Below are 22,625 nucleotides of genomic sequence, written 5' to 3'. Positions count from 1 at the left end.
AAATTCATTAGCCGCGTCTACGGTTACTTTCCTCGCAGCAGCATCGTCCCGAAGTCTCTCCAAGGGGGTAGGCTCAGCGCATAATGTTTAAGTTTTAGCAGCGCACACGATGGCGTCAAAAGTCGTTGGAATTGTGTACGTAGGTAGGTATATGCGCACACAGTCAACGTCTTGAATTTCACGTACTCGTCTTTCTACCCTCTGTACAAAAGTTGCGGCAGTGAGAGTCAATATATAGCAGTTGCAGCGCGCTGCAAGCAAGCCTCTCTCTCTCGCAACGGTGTTCCCCCTCCGAAACCGAGAGAGCGAGAACGTATGTGTAATCAATGCGCGCGCTTTCTTACTACGCCACTAGAGCCGGTCTTGAGTCTGAAAAATGTCTTTCCCTTCGTACTCTCAACGGTCGTCAGAAGTAGTTGTCGACGTCGTAGCTGTACACCCCTTATGTATGAACAGTGCGACACACGCACAAACACATCGGTGCTACCGTCTTGGTTTCCCACGAGAACGAAAGCCGAGATGTTTTTAAAGTCCCCGGTAACGCCCAAAGTTCATTGTGTCGCAGGCGACTCTATTATAAGAAAGAGAGTGATAAGTCGTATTTCGCGCGCACACAAGACGTTTCAAAAACAATTAGCCGTACACCTGAGGGGTTTCGTTTCTCTCGCTCTTTCATCTACATCCATGTATATTCTACCGTACGTACGGAGGTTGGCCTGCGAAAGGAGGGTCGCAGCGCTAACAAAAAAGCGACTTTTTGGCGGGATTTGTCATTTTTTCTCTCTACTCGCGATCGTATTTAACTCGACTCGTGCGCTGGGGAAAGTCAGACTTTTTTCCTAGCGTAGTACGCCAAGTTGGTTACGCAACTGCACTTTTCAATAAGTTAGAATAACATTACTCGGGGACAATGAGAAATTTTTTCTCCCCGAGCAACTCGTGTAATTAAGACTAATAAGAAAACGCATCAACACGCAAATGCGTTGAATATATATCGCTAACGCGAATGTGTAGCGCGAGTGCGTGCATGTATCGCTTCGCGCATGCAGCTCAGAAAGTGAGAAGCGTAATTGCCGCGACATATCAAGGCAATTTCACGAGGCTAGCAGCAGCAGCTTTCGTTTGAAAGGCGAAGCGCGCAACGATGCACCTTGGCGTCGAGGGGGTGCAGCAGTAGCGACATGAAAAAAAAAAAATAAATAAAAAACAGAGCGAGAAAATAAAGTGCGCTCGCACACCTACGTTGTACGCTATATACGACGACGGAGCCTCGCTACAGAGAGCATCGCAGAGCATGGCTCGAAAAGACGCGTCGAGACGTGTGAATGTGAACGCGGGCGCGTGTGTGGCATGCGCGCGCGCGAGCTTATAAATGTTAGCGTCTTGTAAGGCATGAAATTCACGCGTAACGCTTCTATTCAGCGAGGGTGCTACGATTTCAATGTGAAAGGCGTCGAACCAGAGATGCCGGTGCGCGAATATTATACACACGTATACGTATAGCATTGGCGGACGACGTGCTGCTCTTCTTAATTGGTAATTAAGCCTCTCGCTCGGAGCAACGCTTCTCACACGTGTGACTTTTTATTCTGCTCGCGCGAGCTTGCACGACTGTGTGTATGCGAGGCAAGGCTGCTGCTGCTGCTGCTCGCACGAGGCAACCTTTGCTCCGACGTACATCATTGAGGCACTGCTGCTGCTTGGCGCGCCTTATCAAACGATTAGCTCGTTGCAGCGTGAACCTCGTTCTTTCCCGCTCTTCACGAATGTATATAAATTACGTAGAGCTACGTTATGTGTGTACATGCGAGACACGTACGTACTTTTTTCTGCTCTTTATTTAATTAGTTTAACGACGGTTTGATGTTGAGCGTGGTATAGAAAATCGCCGAGTATCTCGGGCGTCTTGGATTTTAATCAACGCGTTTTAGCGATTCTTTATTCCCGAACGAGCCCACATTCGTGTATATTAATAAATAACGAAATTAAGACGAGTTAATTGATCCTCGCTTAAATTTCAATGCAACACGGCGAAGCGCATCAATATTTGTCGTCTACGCAGTCGAGCACAGGCAGTTGATGGAAAATTGCTAGTACGTATCGCGGCGATACCGTGCGGCAGATGTGCCCCGTGCTGCAGCCAGTGACAATCAAGTGTCTTGGCTTTTGCGAAATCACTCGGTATATAACGTACGCCGATGCGTGCGCGTCTGCGCACAATTGCAATGGGACGAAGCAACGAAGCATCGGGCGCACACACATGCACAAATTTTATAAAGAAAAAAGAAAAAACATCGCAGTGCGTATGCGTGTGTGTGTGTGTGCTACGTGCAAGTCGCGCAGGGGTAGGGGTAAGCAGGAGTCGTACACGCGCCAATCTTACAATGAATACTTTTTTGCCCGGCTATGTGCGCTCTGCAGTCCTTATAGCGTTCTGCATAGACGTCTCGTTTTCCCCTTTGCATCTGGCTTGCCTTTCGCGATGCTTTGCCCGCTCTCTCTCTCTCTCTCTCTTCGCATATAAGAATCGACTGTAAACGAGTCTCCCCCTTGGTTTGGCCACCCTTATTGGTGGTGCTCTTCTGATGGCCGTAGTCCAGGACTTCTCTCTCTTTCTCTCGTGCATCTCGATTCTCAATCACTCGGATTTTTTTGCGGCTCCCAAAGTTTGCTCGGATTAAAGCTTGATGTTTTCATGGCGTTTATATACATATATATAAAGCAGCTCGAGCTCAACTCTCTTGCTCTTGGTTATTATTATCATGATAATACTTTTTTAGATGATGCCAGTCGAGATGTTGGATGCTCGGCTGCTGTTCTGTTCCGTGCGAGCGCAGAAAGATGCGCACACGTGCACTGTCTCGTATTCCCTTGATATATGAAAATTGAATGACGTATTGAGAATATAACGCGCGTGCAGCACTTTGCTGGCCGACTACGCCTATTTATTTCACGCACATATTTACTAATCGCTTTCGATTGTTTGCACTGGCCCGATGATGCCAGACGTACGTACGTATTCCCGATGAATGAGGCCGATAACAAAATCAAAAAATGCCTGGAAAGCAGTGGCGATGCGCGCCTCTTGCATAGAGAACGAGCTCGATAAGCCGTGAACTTACGGCCAGCACGTATCCAAGTCTGGACTAAGCTGCAGTTGCAGCAGCCGCAGCAGCGCTTTGAGCAAGTTTCACTCTTGGTTGCTCGCGAACTGCCAAACCCTTTTTTGCCATTATATATATGCGCACGTAAACGATGCACTTAGAGAGTCCACGTTTGGCTCCGGCCGTGTTCTCGCCTGGGTTATATATATAAACGCTGTTTTTGTCGCCTCGCTGTCGACGTCGTCGCTTACTTTTTATCACGTGAAAAGTGCAACGATCGATGGACACTCACTCGCACAGAGCTTTGAGATAATGCATCTACGGCGCGCGCCCTCCCCCCCGCCCTACTACTTTTCGTCTCCAAAGTGATACCGGCTGCAGAGCCCCGTGTCTACCTGTGTGCATTCTTGTAGACGCAAAAATTTCAATGTTGCTTTTGAGGTTGAAATAATATACCGAGCCGACACACACAGGCTGCGATGTGCATGCAGCAGCGGCGGCGACTCTGCTTAAACAAGTACACGAATATATGGACTTTATACTTTGTGGACATCATATTTTACGCGAATTTGGTTCTTCTTTTTTTATCGATGATGCCTGCGTCGTTGGCGAGCGAGCTCCACGACGCGGGGAGAAAAAATTCTCGCCTATGTTTTCGGGGAAAAAATTGCCGTTGACGGCGAATCGGGCACGCGCTATAATGCACTGCTATATACAGGCGGACAATAGCGAACACGAGAAAAATGAGAAACGAAAGCGATCGCGAACGATTAGCTCGTGCTGCAACGGTAGCCAAGCCTAGTATACACCGAAGAAGAGACATTGCTCTCTCTCTCTCTCTCTTTCTTTCTCTCTTTTTGTCTTGTCGTTCACTTTTGCACACCCTGGGGAACTCGAAAACATATATACGGGGTCCGTACACGAAGCGGGACTTGAAAATTTTGCACATCTGCTCTCGGGGCTCTTATGCGCGTCCATATATATATACACGTCGACAACTAGATGAAAACCAGTGACCCTATTTATATACGCGGCATATTACATACTCTATTGAATCCTTCGATTTAAGTAGACAAAAAATAACACAGCGGAGATAAGCCATTGCACGGGTGTGCAAAGTCGATAACGAATTCGTCGTTGTTCTTTATGGGCTTGTACGGGATATTATTGAAATGAGTGAAAGGACTTGGAAGACTTTGAAGCGAAATTCTGTACTTTTTACGCTTTACCTCGTCTTTATTGTAATGGACTCGCTGCACGAGATTATACTCACATAAAGACTGCAGACAAAAATGTATAGAACAACGCGATGGGGTCCATAAGATATTACCCGTCAGTAAAGCTGATTTTTGCGCATTCATATAAACTGGTTTTCGTGGACTATAGATACTGCGAGTTTGCTGCTTATATAATAAAAAAACAAATAAAAGATATAAGTTGAATTAATTGACCTCAACTTTTTCTTTCTCAATACTTTCAATGAATGAACTGCGAAAGTAACGTAAAAGTATTTATAAATTGTGAAAACGGAGCTCATCAGGCTAGAAAATCCGAGGTACGTAGGATGCATCCGATAAACGCGTTACATCATTTACGGTTCGCAGTCAACAGCAGTACGAACAATTGCAAGTAGGGATATGCAGAGGCTATCGAGTTGGCGAGATATTTTCATCATCGCGTTATAAACTCGTTGAGCTAAGAATCGGAGTTTATTTTTAAATTGTGTGTATGCAACCTTTTCTCAATGAACTCGATGCAAGCAGTCTACACGCGCATACGGGCTGTTTCGCGATAAAAACGCACTCCTCGCGCTAAATATCGCAAAAAGGTCGCCGCTATTTTCCTTCTGCTTAAAGAAGCTTCGAGCAAGAGTAAAAACTTCTAACTAGTGCACGCACTCATTTTTTCATCCATCCCTTTGAGACAATCTAATCGCTTGGCATAAACCGACATAGTTTGCTTCCAACGCGACTCTCGAAGCGGCTGCGTAAGCTTACGTTCTAGAAAACAGCCTGACAGCCAAATGTCTCTTTGTGTTTACCAAAATAAAGATACCCCGCGAAAAACTATTGCCAGCTCGCTACTTTCTTCTTCGCAGAGAGAGCTTCTCGCATGTTATCTTCTTCGCCCTTTGACCGACCCCCCTGCGACTCGGTGCGTCCGCCGTTCAGCTTGTTTTCGTTCGATCATCCACGTACAAGCTTTTTCTTTTTTTTTCTCCTCGAATGCGTTGGCAACAAAAGGCGCGTTGCACAAGAGAGCGAAAAAGACGAAGCTGATCGAGCGCGTTGGGGTGATTTTTTGGACTACGCGCCTCTGTTCCGCCGTAGATGTTTTTAATACTGGGGCACTAGGTTAGCACGTGTTGAGCAAGAACGATACGTGTACGCTCGATTCTCTATCTCTCTCTCTCTCTTTTTCTCGGGGGCTAAGAGATCGTCTAAAGAGAATTCGACCCTTGCGCGAGCGGCAAAGTTAGAGCGAGAGAGAGAGAGAGAGAGAAAGACTATGTTTCTCGTGAGATAGAGGATTATAACGTATGCAAGCGGGTGTGAGCAGGCCGATGGGTGTGACTGTGAGAAAACTATTGCCGTGGGAGAATTGAAAAATATTTCATTACAAGAAGCTTTTAAACAGTTTTTACATTTATCTGTTCGAGGTAAATACAGATAAACCCCCCCTTCGCTTGATTGACATTGCGCTCTGGACTCGAGCTTTTTTTAGCTTTACATTGTTCGTTTCTTCGTTTTCTGCGCACGATACACCCGTTACCGCTCATGAATATAAATACGGCAAAATCGATTGAGTAATTTGTTATACAGCCGAAATTATGCATTGCTTACACAGATGAAAAGTTGGCAAAGTTTATCGAAAAACTAGAAGCAATATAGCTTGAAGTATATACACGCGTAGTAAAAAGAAAGACAACGTAAAAAAAGAAAAAATTGTCTCTGTATACTTTTCGTGGCTTTTAATGTATCGTACGAAAAATTATCAAATTATGACTCAGAGCCTATAGGCAGACTGTTTTATACGATACACACGAATCGGTCCTAGAGCTACACAAGTTTTGCTTATGTGTCCGAACATTGATTGTGTATATACTCATTATTTGTTCGATCGAATCTCCATATGTACAATGGTCTAGTTGTCTTAGAGCGAAAGCAGCCCAAAACAACTAAAATCAATACGATAGACTCTTGCGAAGGCCCGACAATGAATTCACAACGACGGCTTACTGGTAACCCGTATGTAAGATAGCGAAGAGTTTACTTTAGCGCGCGCCAAAGTGTCTCCGAGAGCCCGCATCGACTTGAGCATTAGGAGCTGCAATTATACATACGCCGAATATCCTTATTTACGTATGTAACTGTACATTCGAACGTGCTCGCGACACACTTGACTTTTGAGTAGGCACAAGCTACAATGCCAGCATGTTCCGTTTGTCTTCGAGCTACGCCGAGCATATTTTTTGCACATACTCTAGATGCAAGAGCCTTTTGCGATTGGAAAAAAAACCAAAGACATTGGATAGTCGAATTCGCGGATAAAAAAACGAGAAATGCTTTTCAATTTTTGCACTGGTACGTGTACAATAGCGAATACAACGATTTTTCTGAGCCTCGAAGAGAATTTTTAATACCCACAGACGTGGTTGCTGTTAAACGAACGAGAAAAAAGGGATGAATGTATATACCAAGAGAAAGGGAAGAGGTAGATCCGAAGGAAGAAGCGTTTTAATCTCGCAGGGCGATTTCATTTGATCTGACTTTCTGGTAGGCGCGGGTAAAGGACAGATGCAATTAGCTAGATATCGTTTTGCTGACAAAAATATCGGATAGTTCGACTGCGAAGCTCCGCCTGTAATATATATACACGCGATTGTATGTGTTGGTGTGCGTGTGTGTGTGCGCGCGCACGCCAGTGTCCCTCCTTCTCTTTTTTCTCGAACTTTTTCGCATTTTATACTCAAATTAGTCGAACCTCAAAGGCTAATGAAAATCCCTTTTTGACGGCTTGAACGTCTGCGGAGGGACGGATGGTGGCGGTATGTATAAGCGAATGAAATTTCAACTGCATACTTGTCAAAAAATCAGTTGTCGACATTGCCGCGAGTTTTCGAAAAATTTTCCATGTTATTCCGTGGAAACATGCATGCATATAATGGGCTTACAGGAGTATAGAGCGTAATCGGCTTAAAATTTTGAAATTTCGAATCGAGTGCTCGTTTGTATATTTGCTGCAATCTGCACGTATATGCAATCAAAAGAATTATTTCTTAACATATTAACGATGATACATTTTAAGGGCTTATGAACTCTTCTTTTTTTTTTTTTTTTTTTTTATATAAAATTTCAGCTCAGGCAAGGAAGAAAATCAAGTTTTAATCGATTGGAGAACAATCACTTGAAGTCTCAAGCTAGACGTCCAGTGGCACTGCAGTGGGGCGGCAGCAGCGAAATATGTCTAAAAACCGATAGGCCGTTCCGTAGCACATGCAAAGGGCAAAAGTTGAATTTTTGTCCGCTTCGGGCTTTGGTATATCTCCTGCACGACCACTGATTCATTATTCTCTCTCTCTATCTTTCTCTCAAAGCGAAGAGAAACGCAAAATCGAAAGGGATGCTGCTATGGGCAAAAAGAGGGAAGTAGCAGAGGCCGGCGGGACGATGCAAAAGCGCGGCGGACGCGCGCTTCACATTGCATAGCGAGTAGAGTAGAGAAGAGATAGATCTCTCTACGCGAGCGCAATACGCTCGTCGCAATACGGATGTGTTTTAGGTAAAAGTAAAGGTGCGAGTTCAGCGGCACGCATAGACAGACGGACGGATGGATAGTGCTTCAAACGAAATCAATTCGGCTATAAGAGACAAGCATGTGCCCTGCGTGTGTGTGTGTGTGTGTGTGTGCTTGTATGTGCGTGAACGCAGCAGTGCAGTCGAACATTGCAGTTGCAGTTCTGTAGCGCGGCCCCCTCCCCCCACACTCCTGGCCGTGTGCTGGACAAATGTTGGTCGAAGCGCAGTAATTTCACGCGCCGCGTTTCCAATTCGACGTTTGAAGAGGCCGCAATACTACCGCGCGCGCGCGCGCTCCCTGCGAAAGAGGCGTCGATGACAGAGTTGACGCTCTCCAGCCAGCGGACACTGCACCCTGCGCACACTTCGATTATGTAGCAGCGGAAACGTGAAATTTTTTTCTTTTTCGTCGGTCCTCGAATTTTCAGTCGAATTTATCATAGATCTACCGATGAAAATAATAACTAAATCGAAAAATTTAATACAAGACGAGCGAATTTTTCGCGCTATACATCCGTGGGTATTTTTTTTTCGGCGCAGTAGCAGCCCGTGATCCGACTAAATTAGCATCGTCGTTACACATACACACAGGCGTACGCATACGAGACGCAGCTCGAGCGTCGAACTTTGTACTCGTCGACGATGCTGCACACGGCTACAATATATAAAGAGTTAGCCGGCTAATTCATTTTGATAAACTGTTTTCCGAGCCCTCTCTCTGTCTCTCCTGCCTCTCTGCATCCTAGCGGCTAGCGTGATTGCGAATTAAATCCTCCGGTGCGGGGATAGCGCGCGCGAGGCTAAGCCCTGAGCGAGGAGAGAAAGCGCAAATTTCCGTATATACGCGTCGCCTCGCCCTCCGCACAGGCGCACTCCTGCATGTATATAGGTATATCTATGTATGTGTGTGTATGGCGCGAGTGTGCGGCGTTCGACATACAAAGCCGATTAGACTGGAACATATTATCATTCGACATTTTTGGTTTTAACCCCTCTGCCGACAACCACTGCCTCTCTTCTCTATCTCTCTCGCTCACTCACTTTCTACCCTGAAACGCAGCTACGTAGCATCGGTTAACGATTGACTGCACCAGTCTGCGCGCGCGAGAGTTGCGATGCATTTTGGCGTTCTTCGCTTCGAATATAATATATACTCGTGCGCGCGATCTCACGCAAGGCTGCTTTTATTTCGCCTCGGATGCTTTTTAGGTTCGCGCATATATATCAACTATCGCTGAGCCTATCTTTTTGTTATCCCTTTTTCTTTCTCTCTCTCTCTCTCTCTCTCTCTCTCTCTCTCTTCTGAATTCTAATTTCTAATGCATAAATAACATATGCACTTTCATTATTTGAATCGAGACAGCACAACAATGGCAGTCTGTTTTGTTCTTGTTTCACTTACGAGGATGCACTTTTCTATTCACAAGAAATAAGTACGAAAAATTCATCAAACGAAAAAAAGCAGTACGAGAGCAGAGCAATGGCAGTGCAGACGAACGAGGAGGGGGGGGTTAGGGAAGAGAGAAGAATAAATCGATCTGAAGATATGTTCATTTTATTGCAAAGCTCGTGGATTAGCCTTGCATCGCTGCTGCTTACAACGAGAGTTATATACTCTCTTCAGCAGAAAGTCTGTGATACCTCTCTGTCCCAGCTTTTTCCAGCCTCTCTCTCTCTCTCTCTCTCACTTTTTCCCTCCCTTATACATCCCTACTTCATTCTCTTTTCTCGAAACACAACGAAACCACCCCCGCGCGCGCAATAGCTAGCCCCGCGGCCAAGGTATTGTCTGTCGCCCAGCCAATACCTTCAGCACGGGCGCTCATTATCACGACTACTGCTGGCGCTGCGGCGTTGATGCTGATGCTGCAAAGGAGACTCGCAAGCCCGCGCTCACCACAAGAAAAAGGGGCCGAGCCTTTTCTTCTTCTTGTTTCCGAAGCTCGGCTATCGTCCTGGGTAGTAGTGATACTCGTCTTTTTTTTTCGTATATAGTGTTTTATGCTGCGCTGTTGTAACAGCAGAAAAAAAAGAATGGCACAATACTAGTTTCTTTAATGAGGAAGAAGTGACCCCAGGTAACCGAACCTACACTATCAACAAAATAAGTAAACATCATCTTGTACATATGGGAACCATTCACACCCCGTGTTTTATAGATGGCAGCCCGGAAAAATTAGAAGAAACAAAAAGATTTGCTCACAACATTATCCAAAAATACACTGGAATCGTATGTCATTTTGATAAAAAATACAATACGTTTACTAAAACGTTAGAAAAAAACCTACGGCTACTTCAACACCTACATGTAGTGAGGCCAAGCTTCCACAAAATGAAATAAAAATCTGATATGAATGAATCACAATATACGTCGTATGAAATATTAAAGACAGTCAAAAAATTGGAATTCGATTATAGTCTTTTTCTTGGACACTCAGATGTGAATTTATCTGACGCATGCAAAGCATTCGCAGATAATAAGCATTTCCAGCCACCGTTCATTTTTGGGTTGCGAGTTTTTACAAGTTCGCCCCCCAGCGGCTTGTGTGTGAAAAAAAATGTTCATAATTTTTTTCATTTTCTATACCCCAAAAAGCAGATTTCAGGAGAGTCAACCATATAAATTAACAAAAAGTGTGCGCTGCTGTTATAACAGCGCAGCACATAACAATAGATACACGAGTCGAAAGGAAGCGAATTCGTATCTTTTGCCATTTATAATATACACGCCCAAACATTAGCAGCAGCAGCAGGAGTTGCATTCATTCAAGCCCTTGCATTTCAATACCATCTCTTGATGTTAATTAGCCATTGTTGAAGATTGAATCATATTCTTTATTGAATCGTACTCAGCTGTTGAGTCGTTTTTTCATTTCTCGTCTTTAAAGGAAGAAATTCTTGAGATCGCTAATTACGAAAAGTTGTTCGAAAGCAAACAGAAGGCAAAGATTTAAGAAACTTGAGAATAAATATTTGATCATAAATATCGAAATCGACCAGCGGCGCTTCCAAGATCAAAAAAGACTATTGCAAAAGTTTGCGTTCGAGCACTGCGGTGAGCGAGTCTCAATGCACATGAAAGTATACATCGGTGGTAAAAGGAAGAAAAAAGCTCGATGCAACTCGCGCCGCTCGGCAGGAGGAAGGGGGATCGCGAGCTACCGGCTCACACGAGCAAAAGCTCGAGCTGCTGCGCTCGCTGTAAAAAAAAAAAAAACGTCATAAGAAAGAAAGACGAAGGTTTCCTAGCGATAGAAAGTTGAAGCAACAGAAAGAGAGCGAGAGAGAGTCTATACACGGTGTAGCAGTCGCGTTCAGTAGTAGTCACTAATTAGCGCCTAAGAACGTAATTAAGTAATTTTTTAATTAAGCGCGCACGGCAGCGTTTGCCCGTTTATAAACAAGAGGGAGAAAGGGAGAAGGAATGGAAGAGTACGCTCGGTCAGACAAACTGCGTGAGTGTATCGTGCGTGGCGGGGGAGCAAGAAAAAAGTAAGCGTGTGCCTCGCTTTCTTCTTTTGCCGCGCGACAGAAAAATGTTGCCGTCTCGTGTATATGCGCCACACTCGCTCGTCTACGTCGTCGCACCCTCGCAAGAGAAAGGTGTGTAAAGAGGTCAGAACATACGTACTCGCATACGCGAGAGGGGTGGATTTCATTAACGTACGAGAGTCCCGAGATTCGCAGCTAAGAGACAAGGTATCGGTCTTAATTGCTCGGCACTTTCTAAGGACTTAATAGGCCTACGTAATATTAGCTACGTGCTTAATTGATGTACTTAATAAATATTTTAGCCATGTAAAGCAGTAACTTTTGAGGCAATTTAAATAAACAAAGTGCGACATATTTAGATGGATGGATCGCATCTACGACTTGTAGAGAGAAACGAGAAGTAAAAGAGAAGAGAAAAGATTAGATCTTAACTTCTCGACAGTAGCTCGTTAACGAGTCTCGTCGAAAACCTCGAAATGCGTACATTCATCTTGATACATGCATATATATCTCCGTGGGTGTGTAGCTCTATATATATCGAAATTGCAGAGAAGAGAGAAAGAGAAAAGTTGAGGGGCGAAAGAAAAAGTCCGCAGCAGCAGCAGCTCTTAAACTTAGGTGGACGACGCGATATAAAGCGAGGCGAAAGGTCTGTGTCTCTAGTTCTCTTTCTTTCTCTCATCATCTTTATCCGTGTATATATACGTATATAGATAGGTATATATGTATAACTGCAAAGCTGCAGAAAAACCCCAAAGAGTTACCACTCCATTGTGCCGTGCACTGAGTTTTTAATTAAGGAGCTCGAAGCAGCTTGGAGTTCCTCCGAGTCGGAGCTAGAGAGAAAATCCTTCCAAGCAGTACGGCGCTACGATATATAGATAGTGGCAGCGGCGGCGGCAGTAGCGACCTGTAGATACTTTTTGAAAGGCCGAAAGCTTTGGGATATACGTAAGTTTCCGGAACTGCATACCGAAGCGAGACTCGCTGTGCATCCTTATGCAGTAGCTTCGGGATGATGCATATACATATATCAAGAGAGTTGCATAGTATAAATAAACAGCAGCGAGCGCGATAGGCGCAGAGAGAGAGAGAGAGAGAGAGAGAGAGAGAGAGAGAGAGACAGAGTTTCTTTTACGCTTTGTCATGCGAAACAGGCTGAGAAGTGGGCTCTCGTTCGTCTTTGACTTGTGCATTACCGTTGCAAGCTCCCCCAAGTACATATACCGGAGCGCATGGCATCGCCTTGTATATCGTTTCGCGGCACACTACATAGGTACGCGACTTCGAGAAAGTGCAGGATTCTGTACACATTCGAGTTTATTCGCGTAGCTGTGTGTGGGCGCGCATACACGCCAAAGATCGTATCAAGTGGCGCGATGCAGTTATCTTCGGGACTTTTTGCCGTATACATTACGAATATTGTTTGCCGAGCGCGCGACTGCTTCAAAGGGTCGATTGTTATCGTGGGCTATTTGTCCGATCGATCGGGTGAAAATAAATCTCGACTTTTAGGCGTCTTTCGCCTCGTTACTCGACTTATTAAAATATTTTACAGTCGGCGAAATAATAACGATAATGAAAGAGAAGCGGATAGCCGAAAGGAGCGGGAGCACCGGGCGGCCTCTAAAGTATACATAAGTATTTAAAAGTCGACGAGTTCAAAGACTTTGTTACAATAAGTTATCATCTTCTTCTTGTTCTTTTCATTAGAAAAGAAGCAGAAAGATAAGTTTTGTATAATCGCGATACACGCTCTCTCCCCCTTTCAACCCCTTTTTTCGCGGCCTGTCCCGTTTACCGGCTCTCTTCATACGTATGTACTCTTGAGCTCTTCGTCTTCTTCCCTTATTCACGAAACTCGGCTTTGTCTCAAAGGACTTCGCTCATTTTGCCGCTGGAGGATCTTGTCCCTTTTCTTTTTCTTTCTCACTCTTCGGTGGCAGATATTTCTCTTGCTCTTGTATAACTGTATTCTGCGCGCGTATGAATCTCGAGTGTTAAAGTGAAAGACGTCGACGTCAGACTCACCTCTTGCTCATCTTTTTCCTTCTTTTTTTTCTCTCTCTCTTCCTCTCTCGAATGTATATTTTTATATTGAGTAGAAGCAAGACCTTTCTCCTTTTATTTCAAAGTCGTCAAGGATCAAGTCCACGGTTTGTAAGTACATCTCTTTCTGTATATTCTAGCGCACCTTCGTAACGACAACGACGACGTCGTCGACCCTCTTTTCGATCTAAACCGCACTCTTGTACAAACAAATACGTGAAAGACTCTCGCGCAGACGCATCTTTTTTCTTTATATACTCTCGCTTGTTTCTCTGTTGATATTCTCGACGCGTTCTTCCGTAAAATATATGTTTAGTTTTCGCATTAAACTAAACAATACGCAAAGCGCATCCACGTTTTGCAATAAATTTTTCTTTTCTTTCTCTTGCAGCGGCGTTATTAGTATACTCAGTAGCTCGCCGCGTATATCCATTGCAGCTAAGAATGATGTGTGTAAAAAAAAAAAAACTGCAAATGTATGATAAAAAATGCCTCGGAGGCCAGTTTAGATCCAGTATGCACACATTCTTGCGCGCACGGCACACACACACACACACGCATAAGGGAAAGAACGAAGAGAATAAAAAGAAAGAAAAGGCGCGCCTCGAATTTCCTCTCTCATATTCTTTTGCAATAAGGGCAGAATAAGTGACGTGAATGTGTGCATGTGTGCGCGCGGGCGTACTCCGCAAGCCCGAGCTCGACGCGAGGCTGTTCTATATAAGCTGCTCTCGAGCAAACACACCTATATCATAGGCTAAATGGCCTTTTTCATACACCTGACTTCTGTGAGCGTGCACACACATATACATACGTACCGAGTGCGCGCGTATGTGCGCCATCAGGCAATCTTGAGGGATTAAAACACCGCCGTGGGAAGATGGTGAAATGCACATATATTCCAAGTAGAGGGGTAAAAAAGGGTTGAGAGGAAAAGAGAGCTTGCAAGTCTCGCACACATTTATATATACGTACACGGCGAGGACGACGTCGCACGCTGCGCCCGAGCAATGGCTCAGGCTCTTCTCCGAGAGAGCTGCAGGCGTATACATATGTGTGCATATAATCGAGCCCATATACGGTTTACTCTCAAGATTTTGGGTAATCCCCGGGACTTGTTCACTGCTGTTAGTTAATTAGACGCCTTTTTTAACTTGGCTGTGCATGTATGTCTGCGCGCTGCTGGGCTTTTCCTTTTATCCCGGAGCAATATAAGCGCGTATATAATACGCGAGGCACGCGAGCCCGTGTGTGTACGTATGCGCTTACGTGGAAAAGGTAAGAGTGCTAGTCTCGAGAACTTCAGTGGGCGCGCGCGCGCGGGTAAGAGAGTCTTCATATAGACTGCATTCGTATATGCGAGTGTGCGCAAGGTGCAAGTGCAAATGGGGACTAGCACACGATCTTGCGAAAATATTTGCCTTGACATGAAATCAAGTTCACTGAAATTAGATTGCAGCTACTCAAGATTGAGACTTCGGAGATTTTACCTTCACGCGTGATTAACTAATGACACGTGATTATCAGTCGATGGATTTTACGTATCATCGAATCAATTTCTGAATAAAGCATCGGTATTCCTACCCAAGGCCGAAATTGAGAAATCAATTATTCCCATCGAACTAGGGGCGCGCATGCGAGCTTGCATAACAAAAGAACACACGCGTAGCGGTGTAATGTACACATGTAGGAAATTCGCGTTTAGAGAAATTACCGAGTCATTACCGCGTGGCTTTCTTCTTCCTCCCTCTAAATATACATTCTGCGGGCTTGTGTAGTATTTTGCGTGCTCGCTGCTAATGCTCACGAGCAAAGTAGTAGGTAAGTTAGGGAGATGAACGCGCCGATAAGAAGGAGCTTGCGAGGCGTTGACGCGCGACCCAGCTATATACATATATACGCGCGGATCGTATATATTATTGACACACAGTCGCGCTCGTAAGATGTCAGCCATAAGATAAGTAGTCTACGAAACGATGTATACATTATGCTCGTCCTTGTTTCCTTTTCACATAATTACTCCATCTGCTTTTATATTGCTATCTTTTTCCCTTTTTTTATTCTTACTTTCGCGAAGGTGAAAAAATGTCGATGCAATTGACTACCCTGGAAAGCAAGGGGAAGAGCCAGAGTTGTCTAAATTCTAATAAGGATTTTGTGGAACTGCTCAATAATTCAATACGACGCGACTAATTTTTAAATGGTCTCAAAACGATGTGAGAAAGGGATGCGTTGGTAAAAAAATTATAATGTAAGAATAAGCGGTTCGAGGCTTAATTTTACTGAAACGCCAAGTGCGCATTAATACTTTACTCGCAACTGCTTGGTTGTCTTTTTTATTTTGCTCGGCGCGTTGAACACGCGACGATTTCTTCCAATAATGAATCGTGTATATATATGCCGACATTATTTCGTTTCTACAACTCTTTATGAATTCATTGGCACTCTACTTCTTTCGTCCAGCGTGGCTATATGACGAAAAAAAAAAATAACGAGCCAGCGAGCTTGCGATTATAAGCAATCATACTTACACATCGACAGAAATCAAACTTTTATAGAACTGTTTTTTTACATCTGACCATTACTCGCGGCATATATATCTGCCGGTACGACATAAAACTCTTGCCATCTACTCGCTGGCGCACATTATACGTACGTATACAGACACAGAAGCTCGCGCGGACAAACTGATAAGATCAGAAGCGCAAAGTCATCGCGTGTTAAGCTCGGCGTCGTCGTCGTGGTATCTGATAAGCAGGCGTAGTAGCGGCTATTTCGTGCGTTTTGCTCCAACGACCCCAATCGCATCATGCACGATGTGTATATACGTATGTATATAGGCGCATTTACACGTGTGCTTTTGCAGTCGCGCCGAGGCATAGCATTTCATCCGGACAAAAGCTGTCGATACGTAATACGACGGGCATGGGCTACTACTGCGAAGCGCCGCGACAGAGAGAATATAGAGGCCAAGAGATCGAAGAAGCCGATAGAACGCGGGGATATATCTGCCTGGCCGCAAAGATGTCTGCCAGACGTATACGATGTTGAAGCGTCTAGTGCGATTGCGTCAAGTTGTATAGGCGACATTTTCCATTTACATTGAAAATTCGACTCCAATGAAGCAAATAATTATTTATCGACGTCCGCTTGATTTATTTTTTATTAAAATTTTGATCCGTTATTATTGTGCTTATTGCACTTGCTCATAAATCATCGAGCTTGAGCTTTATTTTCCTGATGTACACTTTTTTTATTATCCCTTGAAAGACGAGCACGGGCGAAATCACTCGGCACGTGTAAGATTTTAGCGTCGCGATAGGTGTCTTCGTGTGCCGTCCACGTCTATATATGTCCGTGTAATAAACATAAGATAGTAATAGCAATCGTGCACCCCGTGTGTGTCGTGACAAAAGCATAACAACACGACTACGAGGCATTTCCTCGACGCGAGGAACCCATGCATTAGCCTATCAGATTGACACGTGCTTTTTTCGCATCGCGCACATGCTAGCTGGTGGCACACACACACACACACACACACACACACACACACAACTACCACCTCGTGTGCAATGCGCAAAAAGAAAAACTCGGACAGAGGGTGGAAAAAAAAAGTAGGAAAGACGTCGTGAGATGGTGATCAGCGATTACTGAACATGCATCGCGGTAAAAATAGAAGGACGCGCGAGTAAATAATTTCGTTCTTGCGCGCTGCGAACGTGTTCTTCTATAAATGAGAATGGAACACATAAAAGACGAAAAAAAGGAAAAAAAAATTGCTAAATTATATGGAGTGTTCTACGTGACATTGCACGTGCATATTTGCATACGCACACACAGTTGCACACACTTGAAACTCAGTCAATTATAGCGGCTAGCAGTGTCCATCCGCAGATCGATAATTAGCGGGGTATTACAAAATTCAAAGTGAAAAACTTGAAAATAAAAAGAGAGAAACACGAGCGGCCGGCTGTTACAGGCGAGGCGGCAGCACTGTTTTCGACAACTTTTGCTCTTTAGATTTGAAGCATGCAATGGTGCACTTTTATACAACGAGATGCATTATTTCTGAGCATTGAAAAGAGACGACTTGGTCGTCACCGCCGCCGCTGCCGTCGTCGACGACTAGCGACGACTTTTCAGGTCTTTGGTTTTGCGCGTACATTGCTATGTGCGCTGAACAGAAGCGGCAGTCTCACGAAACTTTTCGAATCCTCAAGCGGAAAAACGCGAAATAACTTTTTAGTTCCAAGAGAGAGAAAGAGAGAGAGAGGGAGAGAGAAAACGAGCGTGTTTCATTGCAGGGATGGTAAAAAAAGTATATATATAAATACTTAAAGCGAGCGGTAGAACGAATGCAGGGGGTGAGGAGAGTGCATTTCTTGTTTGCCTGGCGCTGCCACCACACGATGTGGTGCAGTCTATCAGAAAAATCGAGGAAAAAGAGCATGAGAAAAGAGGGCGACTGAACCGAGAAGCGAGACTGGCACTGCAGCATTGAAGCTGCTACACGAAGGGAAGCTTGTCGCAGTCGACCAGGACGTTGTAGCAGCGACGAACGAGCGAGAGCGAATGAACGAACGACGGCTTCTGTGAATATGTGCGCCAGTGTCCCCGGCGCTTTCGCTATTCTTGCGCTCGACTTGAGTAACGTCTATGTAATGGTTGGGCATGTAGCTAACATCCATCCGCGCGTCTTTTCGCTTCCTGTGGCAGCCTGAACGAATGTAATAGGGCGAGCAATGCGGAAAGGAACACAGAGTAACTCTTGTGCGCGCGTGCACTTGCTTGCTCTGTCTCTCTCTCTCTCTCTCTCTCTCTCTTTCGTTTTTTTTTCTTTTTTCAGACTCGCGAAATTTCCGCCAACGTACATCGAGCTTCATCATCGAATCAGTAAAATAATCCTCTGCGCAAGGCGACGCGCGTAAGTAGAGTTTTGATAGTTAAAGCATTCGGAAGGTAGGTATTACAAGCTCGTAAAAGTAATCGAGCAAAGCTTATCATCGCGTATAACGCACGCGAATGGCAAAAGTAGTCAAAAGGACGAGATCTATGGCAGGTTTTATTTTTGATCCGTGCGTACTTTAGCTAATTATAATCAAACTAATGCTTCGCTTTCGCGAGCGTTATCTCTTAGCACGTGTGCGCGCGCGCTGTCTTCGATGCTCTTTTCTACCTGGGAATATGTGTGTCGAGCTTAATACGCGTTATCCTTGAAGCCAGCGAGCCGGTAGTACATCTTTTCCGAGGGGCGGGATAATTTAGATTCGAAAGGAGCGAGAGAGAAAGACACACCCCAGCGCGCCGAGCGTCTCCTCAGCGCACCCAACCTGTTCTTTCCGCCTTCCTCCCCGAACAAGGGAGTGGTAGCTCGCATTTGCATTTTACTTGCGGTCATTTTCGCGTTTTAATATCACTTGGCCCGAGTAAAACTGTGTTCTTGGATTTGGACACGATCGCGCAGATTGGAAATTCGGGCAAATTCGTTCTCTCTATATATTACGTATGCGAACAATGATCTGTGAATTCATTGGGATTGACTTACCGAAAGTTGGAGAACCACTTGACGAGCTGCGCTGTGTTGTTCTTGTTGAACTTGATGTCGGGAAAGTACATCTTGAGGACGGCAGAGGACGGATACCTCACCCAGAAGAACATCAGCTTGGCTTTCCTCAGATGCATGGGTGTCAACGTCGACGAGTTCACTGTGGTTAAGGCTTATACGAGAGAAAGATTTTCATGTTTTTTTTTTGTTTATGCATAATCAAATTTCAAAATGAATTCTTATTCGACTCGATCGTTTGTTTCGGAATTCAGCCCAAAATAATGCAAAGAACGCGATCGCGAAAGCAGTTGGTTTGTTTTCCGTATCGCGCGCCAACATCTCAAACTTAATCCCGTTTTCTTTTTCCGATACAGATAGATGTGTGTATATATAAATAATGCTGCAAGCGGATTAGAAATCATACAAGCTGCAATGGACAAGATTTACGCCTACCGCCGAGTAAACAGCGGGAGAGAGCTCGAGGCATAGACGCGCGAAAATGCAGTCTGTTTTGTCTACGACGATGATGACGCTGACGTAAAAATGTACACGCACTGTCGGCCGTATCCTCAGATGAAGCCTTACACGAAACTCTCCTTATCCGTAATAGGATCTCGTCGTGTGGTTTCATCGCCTATTCTTTTCATTGCTTTAATCCGCGACCCGAGTACTCGGCGAGCCGAGCGCGCGCCTCCGCATTTACGTGCATATAGATTTATCTCATTCTTTTCTTATATCCCCGGAGTACTCTGTCTCGAACCCCTTCGCCGCTATTTTAATTCACTTGTACTTCAAATGCTTCTTCGATCGTGGCTCGCAAACGCGAATAAATAACGCAGCCGCAAGTTTCGCCAACGAGTATAGAGAGCTCCGACTTTTTACTTTTGTTTTTATACTATATATTCGCTCGACAAAATCATTAGAGTTGGGAAAAATGTTTTTCGTGCGTCCTCCTCCTTCTCCCCCGCGGTCGCGCTTCCGCTGGGCGCAAAATCATCGCGCGCACGGTCATCGTAATACGGGGAAAAACAAAAAGAACTTTTGTGCTGCAGAGCTGCACGCACGGGAGAGCTTGCATCTCTCTAGTGAAAGAGGAAAAAAAGAGCAGTGCACAAGCGAGTTTGTTCTGCGACCGAGTGGTGCTTTTAATGAGTTTACCGTTCAAAGTCATGGCTGATCCTTATAATAAAGCTCGCAGCTCGCTCTCTTCTCTGCTGCTGCTTCTACTGCTGCTAGTAGTACGGCTGCTGGCTAGTCGAGTATATACGTTATATATTTTTCGGTGCAGCGCGAAACGTCCGAGAAAGAAAAAAGAGGGGGTCCAGCAACTGCAGCAGCAGCAGCAACGTCAGTGGCAGTATATTACTGAACCTAGCCCCTCGGTAAAATGCGCCATTGATTTTACATCAAAGGCCGCTTCGCTCGCTCTCTCGAAAAAGCCGGCAAAGAAAGGCCTCGGGGCAGTAGCAGTAGCAGAAGCAGAAGCAGCGGTAGCGATCGAACCTACAATACGTAAATGCACACACACACACACACACACACATACGTACACTCACACATTCTCGCGATGCATACACGTATAGCTAGGCGTGCATCGTACACGATGCAGCAGCGGTAGCAGCAGCAGCGATGCATATATACGAGACGACGCGCGCCCCCGCCTCGTCTTCTTTGGAGCTTTGGCTATACGTGCACGGCACGTTAGCTCGACTCTTATGTACACTTACACATGTACGCCCGAGAGTACGAGGATCCCGACGATGCGCTTCTTTTTGCATGCGCAAGTTGACAGAATGACCTGAGAGAGAGAAAGAGCCAGTACCGTCCCCCCTCACTCGCTGATGCACATTTATGACATACACGGCTAGGTGCTATTTTCGAAAGTTCGTGCATGCGCGCGAGAAAGAGAGCGAAAGAAAAAAGGAGCACGCGCTCGAGCGGTGGGAAAATTCTCTGCACACGACTGATCGCGCGAATGACTCTTTTCGCGCTGACCACTGGAGGATGAAGAAAAGAGTCGATATTTTCTCGCTCTCTCTCTCTCTCTCTCTCTCTTGAGCAAAAGTGACCTTCGGCACGACGAGGTGGCAGCTTGGCAAAGTAATTCGCAAACAGAAGCCCGCAGCTCGATCGAGATATTGCATCGCGCAACGATAATGTACTTTAAGCTCGTGCAAGATTCCGTTTCTCGAGCGTATATGGGTGTGTTGCAGCGGTATAACATTCGAGCACGTACTCGCGGAGAAGCCAAGCTTAGAGAGACTGAAACAACGTCAGTTGCCGTATAGAGGGCCGTACAGTGCAGCGGCAACTTTGGTTCTTGCCCGAACCAAGCCAAACTATGCACATTGCCGTCTGGGCGCTATACATATATTTGATAAAGGAGTGGTGCACACACACACACATACATACAGGCGCACGAGCAGCTAAAGTTAAGGGCAACTCTCTCTCTCTCTCTCTCTCTCTCTCTCTCTCTCCCGGCAGCTCACTAGCGTTTAATATAACATTCATACGAACTCGGTGTGCGTTAAACTTTGCGCGCTACTGTGTTGGTCTACTCATATAGGCCTGAGCGAACGAGAGGCGAACCTTTGGATTCTCTCCGGCTTCCTCTTCCTCGTTCGGCCGAATGTTTGACCGGGAACCGACCGATCCCCAACTCCTCGAGCTCTCGGGCTCTCCCTCTCGCAAGGCTAAAGGCAACTTCGGCCAAAGTTTCGCGATCTTTTAGCGTATATACTTAAACTTTCGCGCAACTGCTCGCCTTGGACGACGATCGCAAAGTAACCAACTGCTTTCGAGGCGCGTACCGATTTAAAATCGCGATGCGCAAAAACGAAATGAAAATATAAACGAATGACATATATCGTTCTTGATCAAGTATTAGAAAAGGATATTGTAGGCTGAATGCCGTCGTAGCTGATCTCGCCCGAGTTGCAGTCGCTACCCCGATCGTTGCTGTCCATCCTGAGGTGCGCGTAGTCGGGATTGCCGTGGGCCGCCGCCAGCAGAGCCGGATGCAGCATCGCCGGTGGATGGGGCAGGGGCGGCGAGTCCCTGAGCTCGACGCCGCCGCTGCCGGGCGGACTCGCGGGCAGATGGTGCGAGCCCGTGGGCGGCACCTGGCCCGCGTGACCCGCGGCCGCGTGCGGATTGAAGAACGGCGAGTACGGCGAGAACACCTGGCTCTCGTGCAGGCTGGGATTGGGGATGGCCACGGTGGTCGGCAGCGAGACCGGCAGCATGGGGACGCCCTGGTAGTGGCCGGGTCGCGGCGGCGGCGGCGGTGGCGGTGGTGGACTGTCGGCACCCCCGACGCTCCCGCTGCCGTTCTGCGAGCAGCTGCTGTCCTGCGCCAGGATTCTCGATACCGTGCGCGGGGTTATTCGTGTATCCGTTACCTGTGGAAATAACTAAGAGTTACAAAATTGAATGCTCGGCTTCAAATGACATTGGTTCTTTTTAATTCGATGCTTAATAATATCTTATGAATAATTAACGTATAAATATTTTCAATGCGATCTATGGTTATTAGTTCGATTCGTGTGCGGTGTCTGGTCAAAATTTTGATATCGACTTTGATCTTCCAGATGACCGTACCGAATCGATCTTGGTGAAAATAAGAAGCGAGAT

The 22,625-nt window shown here is 45.6% G+C and overlaps 1 protein-coding gene across 2 annotated transcripts in view; it reads right to left on the bottom strand.

The window, feature by feature from the left end:
• Positions 1-22,625, bottom strand: part of LOC106656055 (homeobox protein prospero-like) — a 30,401-nt gene that overhangs the window by 4,845 nt on the left and 2,931 nt on the right. Inside the window, exons 2-3 of one of the 2 annotated variants that reach the window (XM_023459536.1) lie at positions 21,890-22,405; positions 18,993-19,147 (exon numbers count right to left, since the gene is read on the bottom strand). In XM_023459536.1, coding sequence (XP_023315304.1) covers positions 18,993-19,147; positions 21,890-22,405 — 671 coding nt within the window. The remainder of the gene's footprint in view (positions 1-18,992; positions 19,148-21,889; positions 22,406-22,625) is intronic. The other variant, XM_014376692.2, reaches the window with a different exon arrangement.

Source organism: Trichogramma pretiosum, unplaced genomic scaffold, assembly GCF_000599845.2.
Source record: "Trichogramma pretiosum strain Unisexual culture from Peru unplaced genomic scaffold, Tpre_2.0 scaffold7, whole genome shotgun sequence".
Classification (NCBI taxonomy): domain Eukaryota; kingdom Metazoa; phylum Arthropoda; class Insecta; order Hymenoptera; family Trichogrammatidae; genus Trichogramma; species Trichogramma pretiosum.
This window is presented reverse-complemented; position numbering and strand designations above follow the sequence as displayed.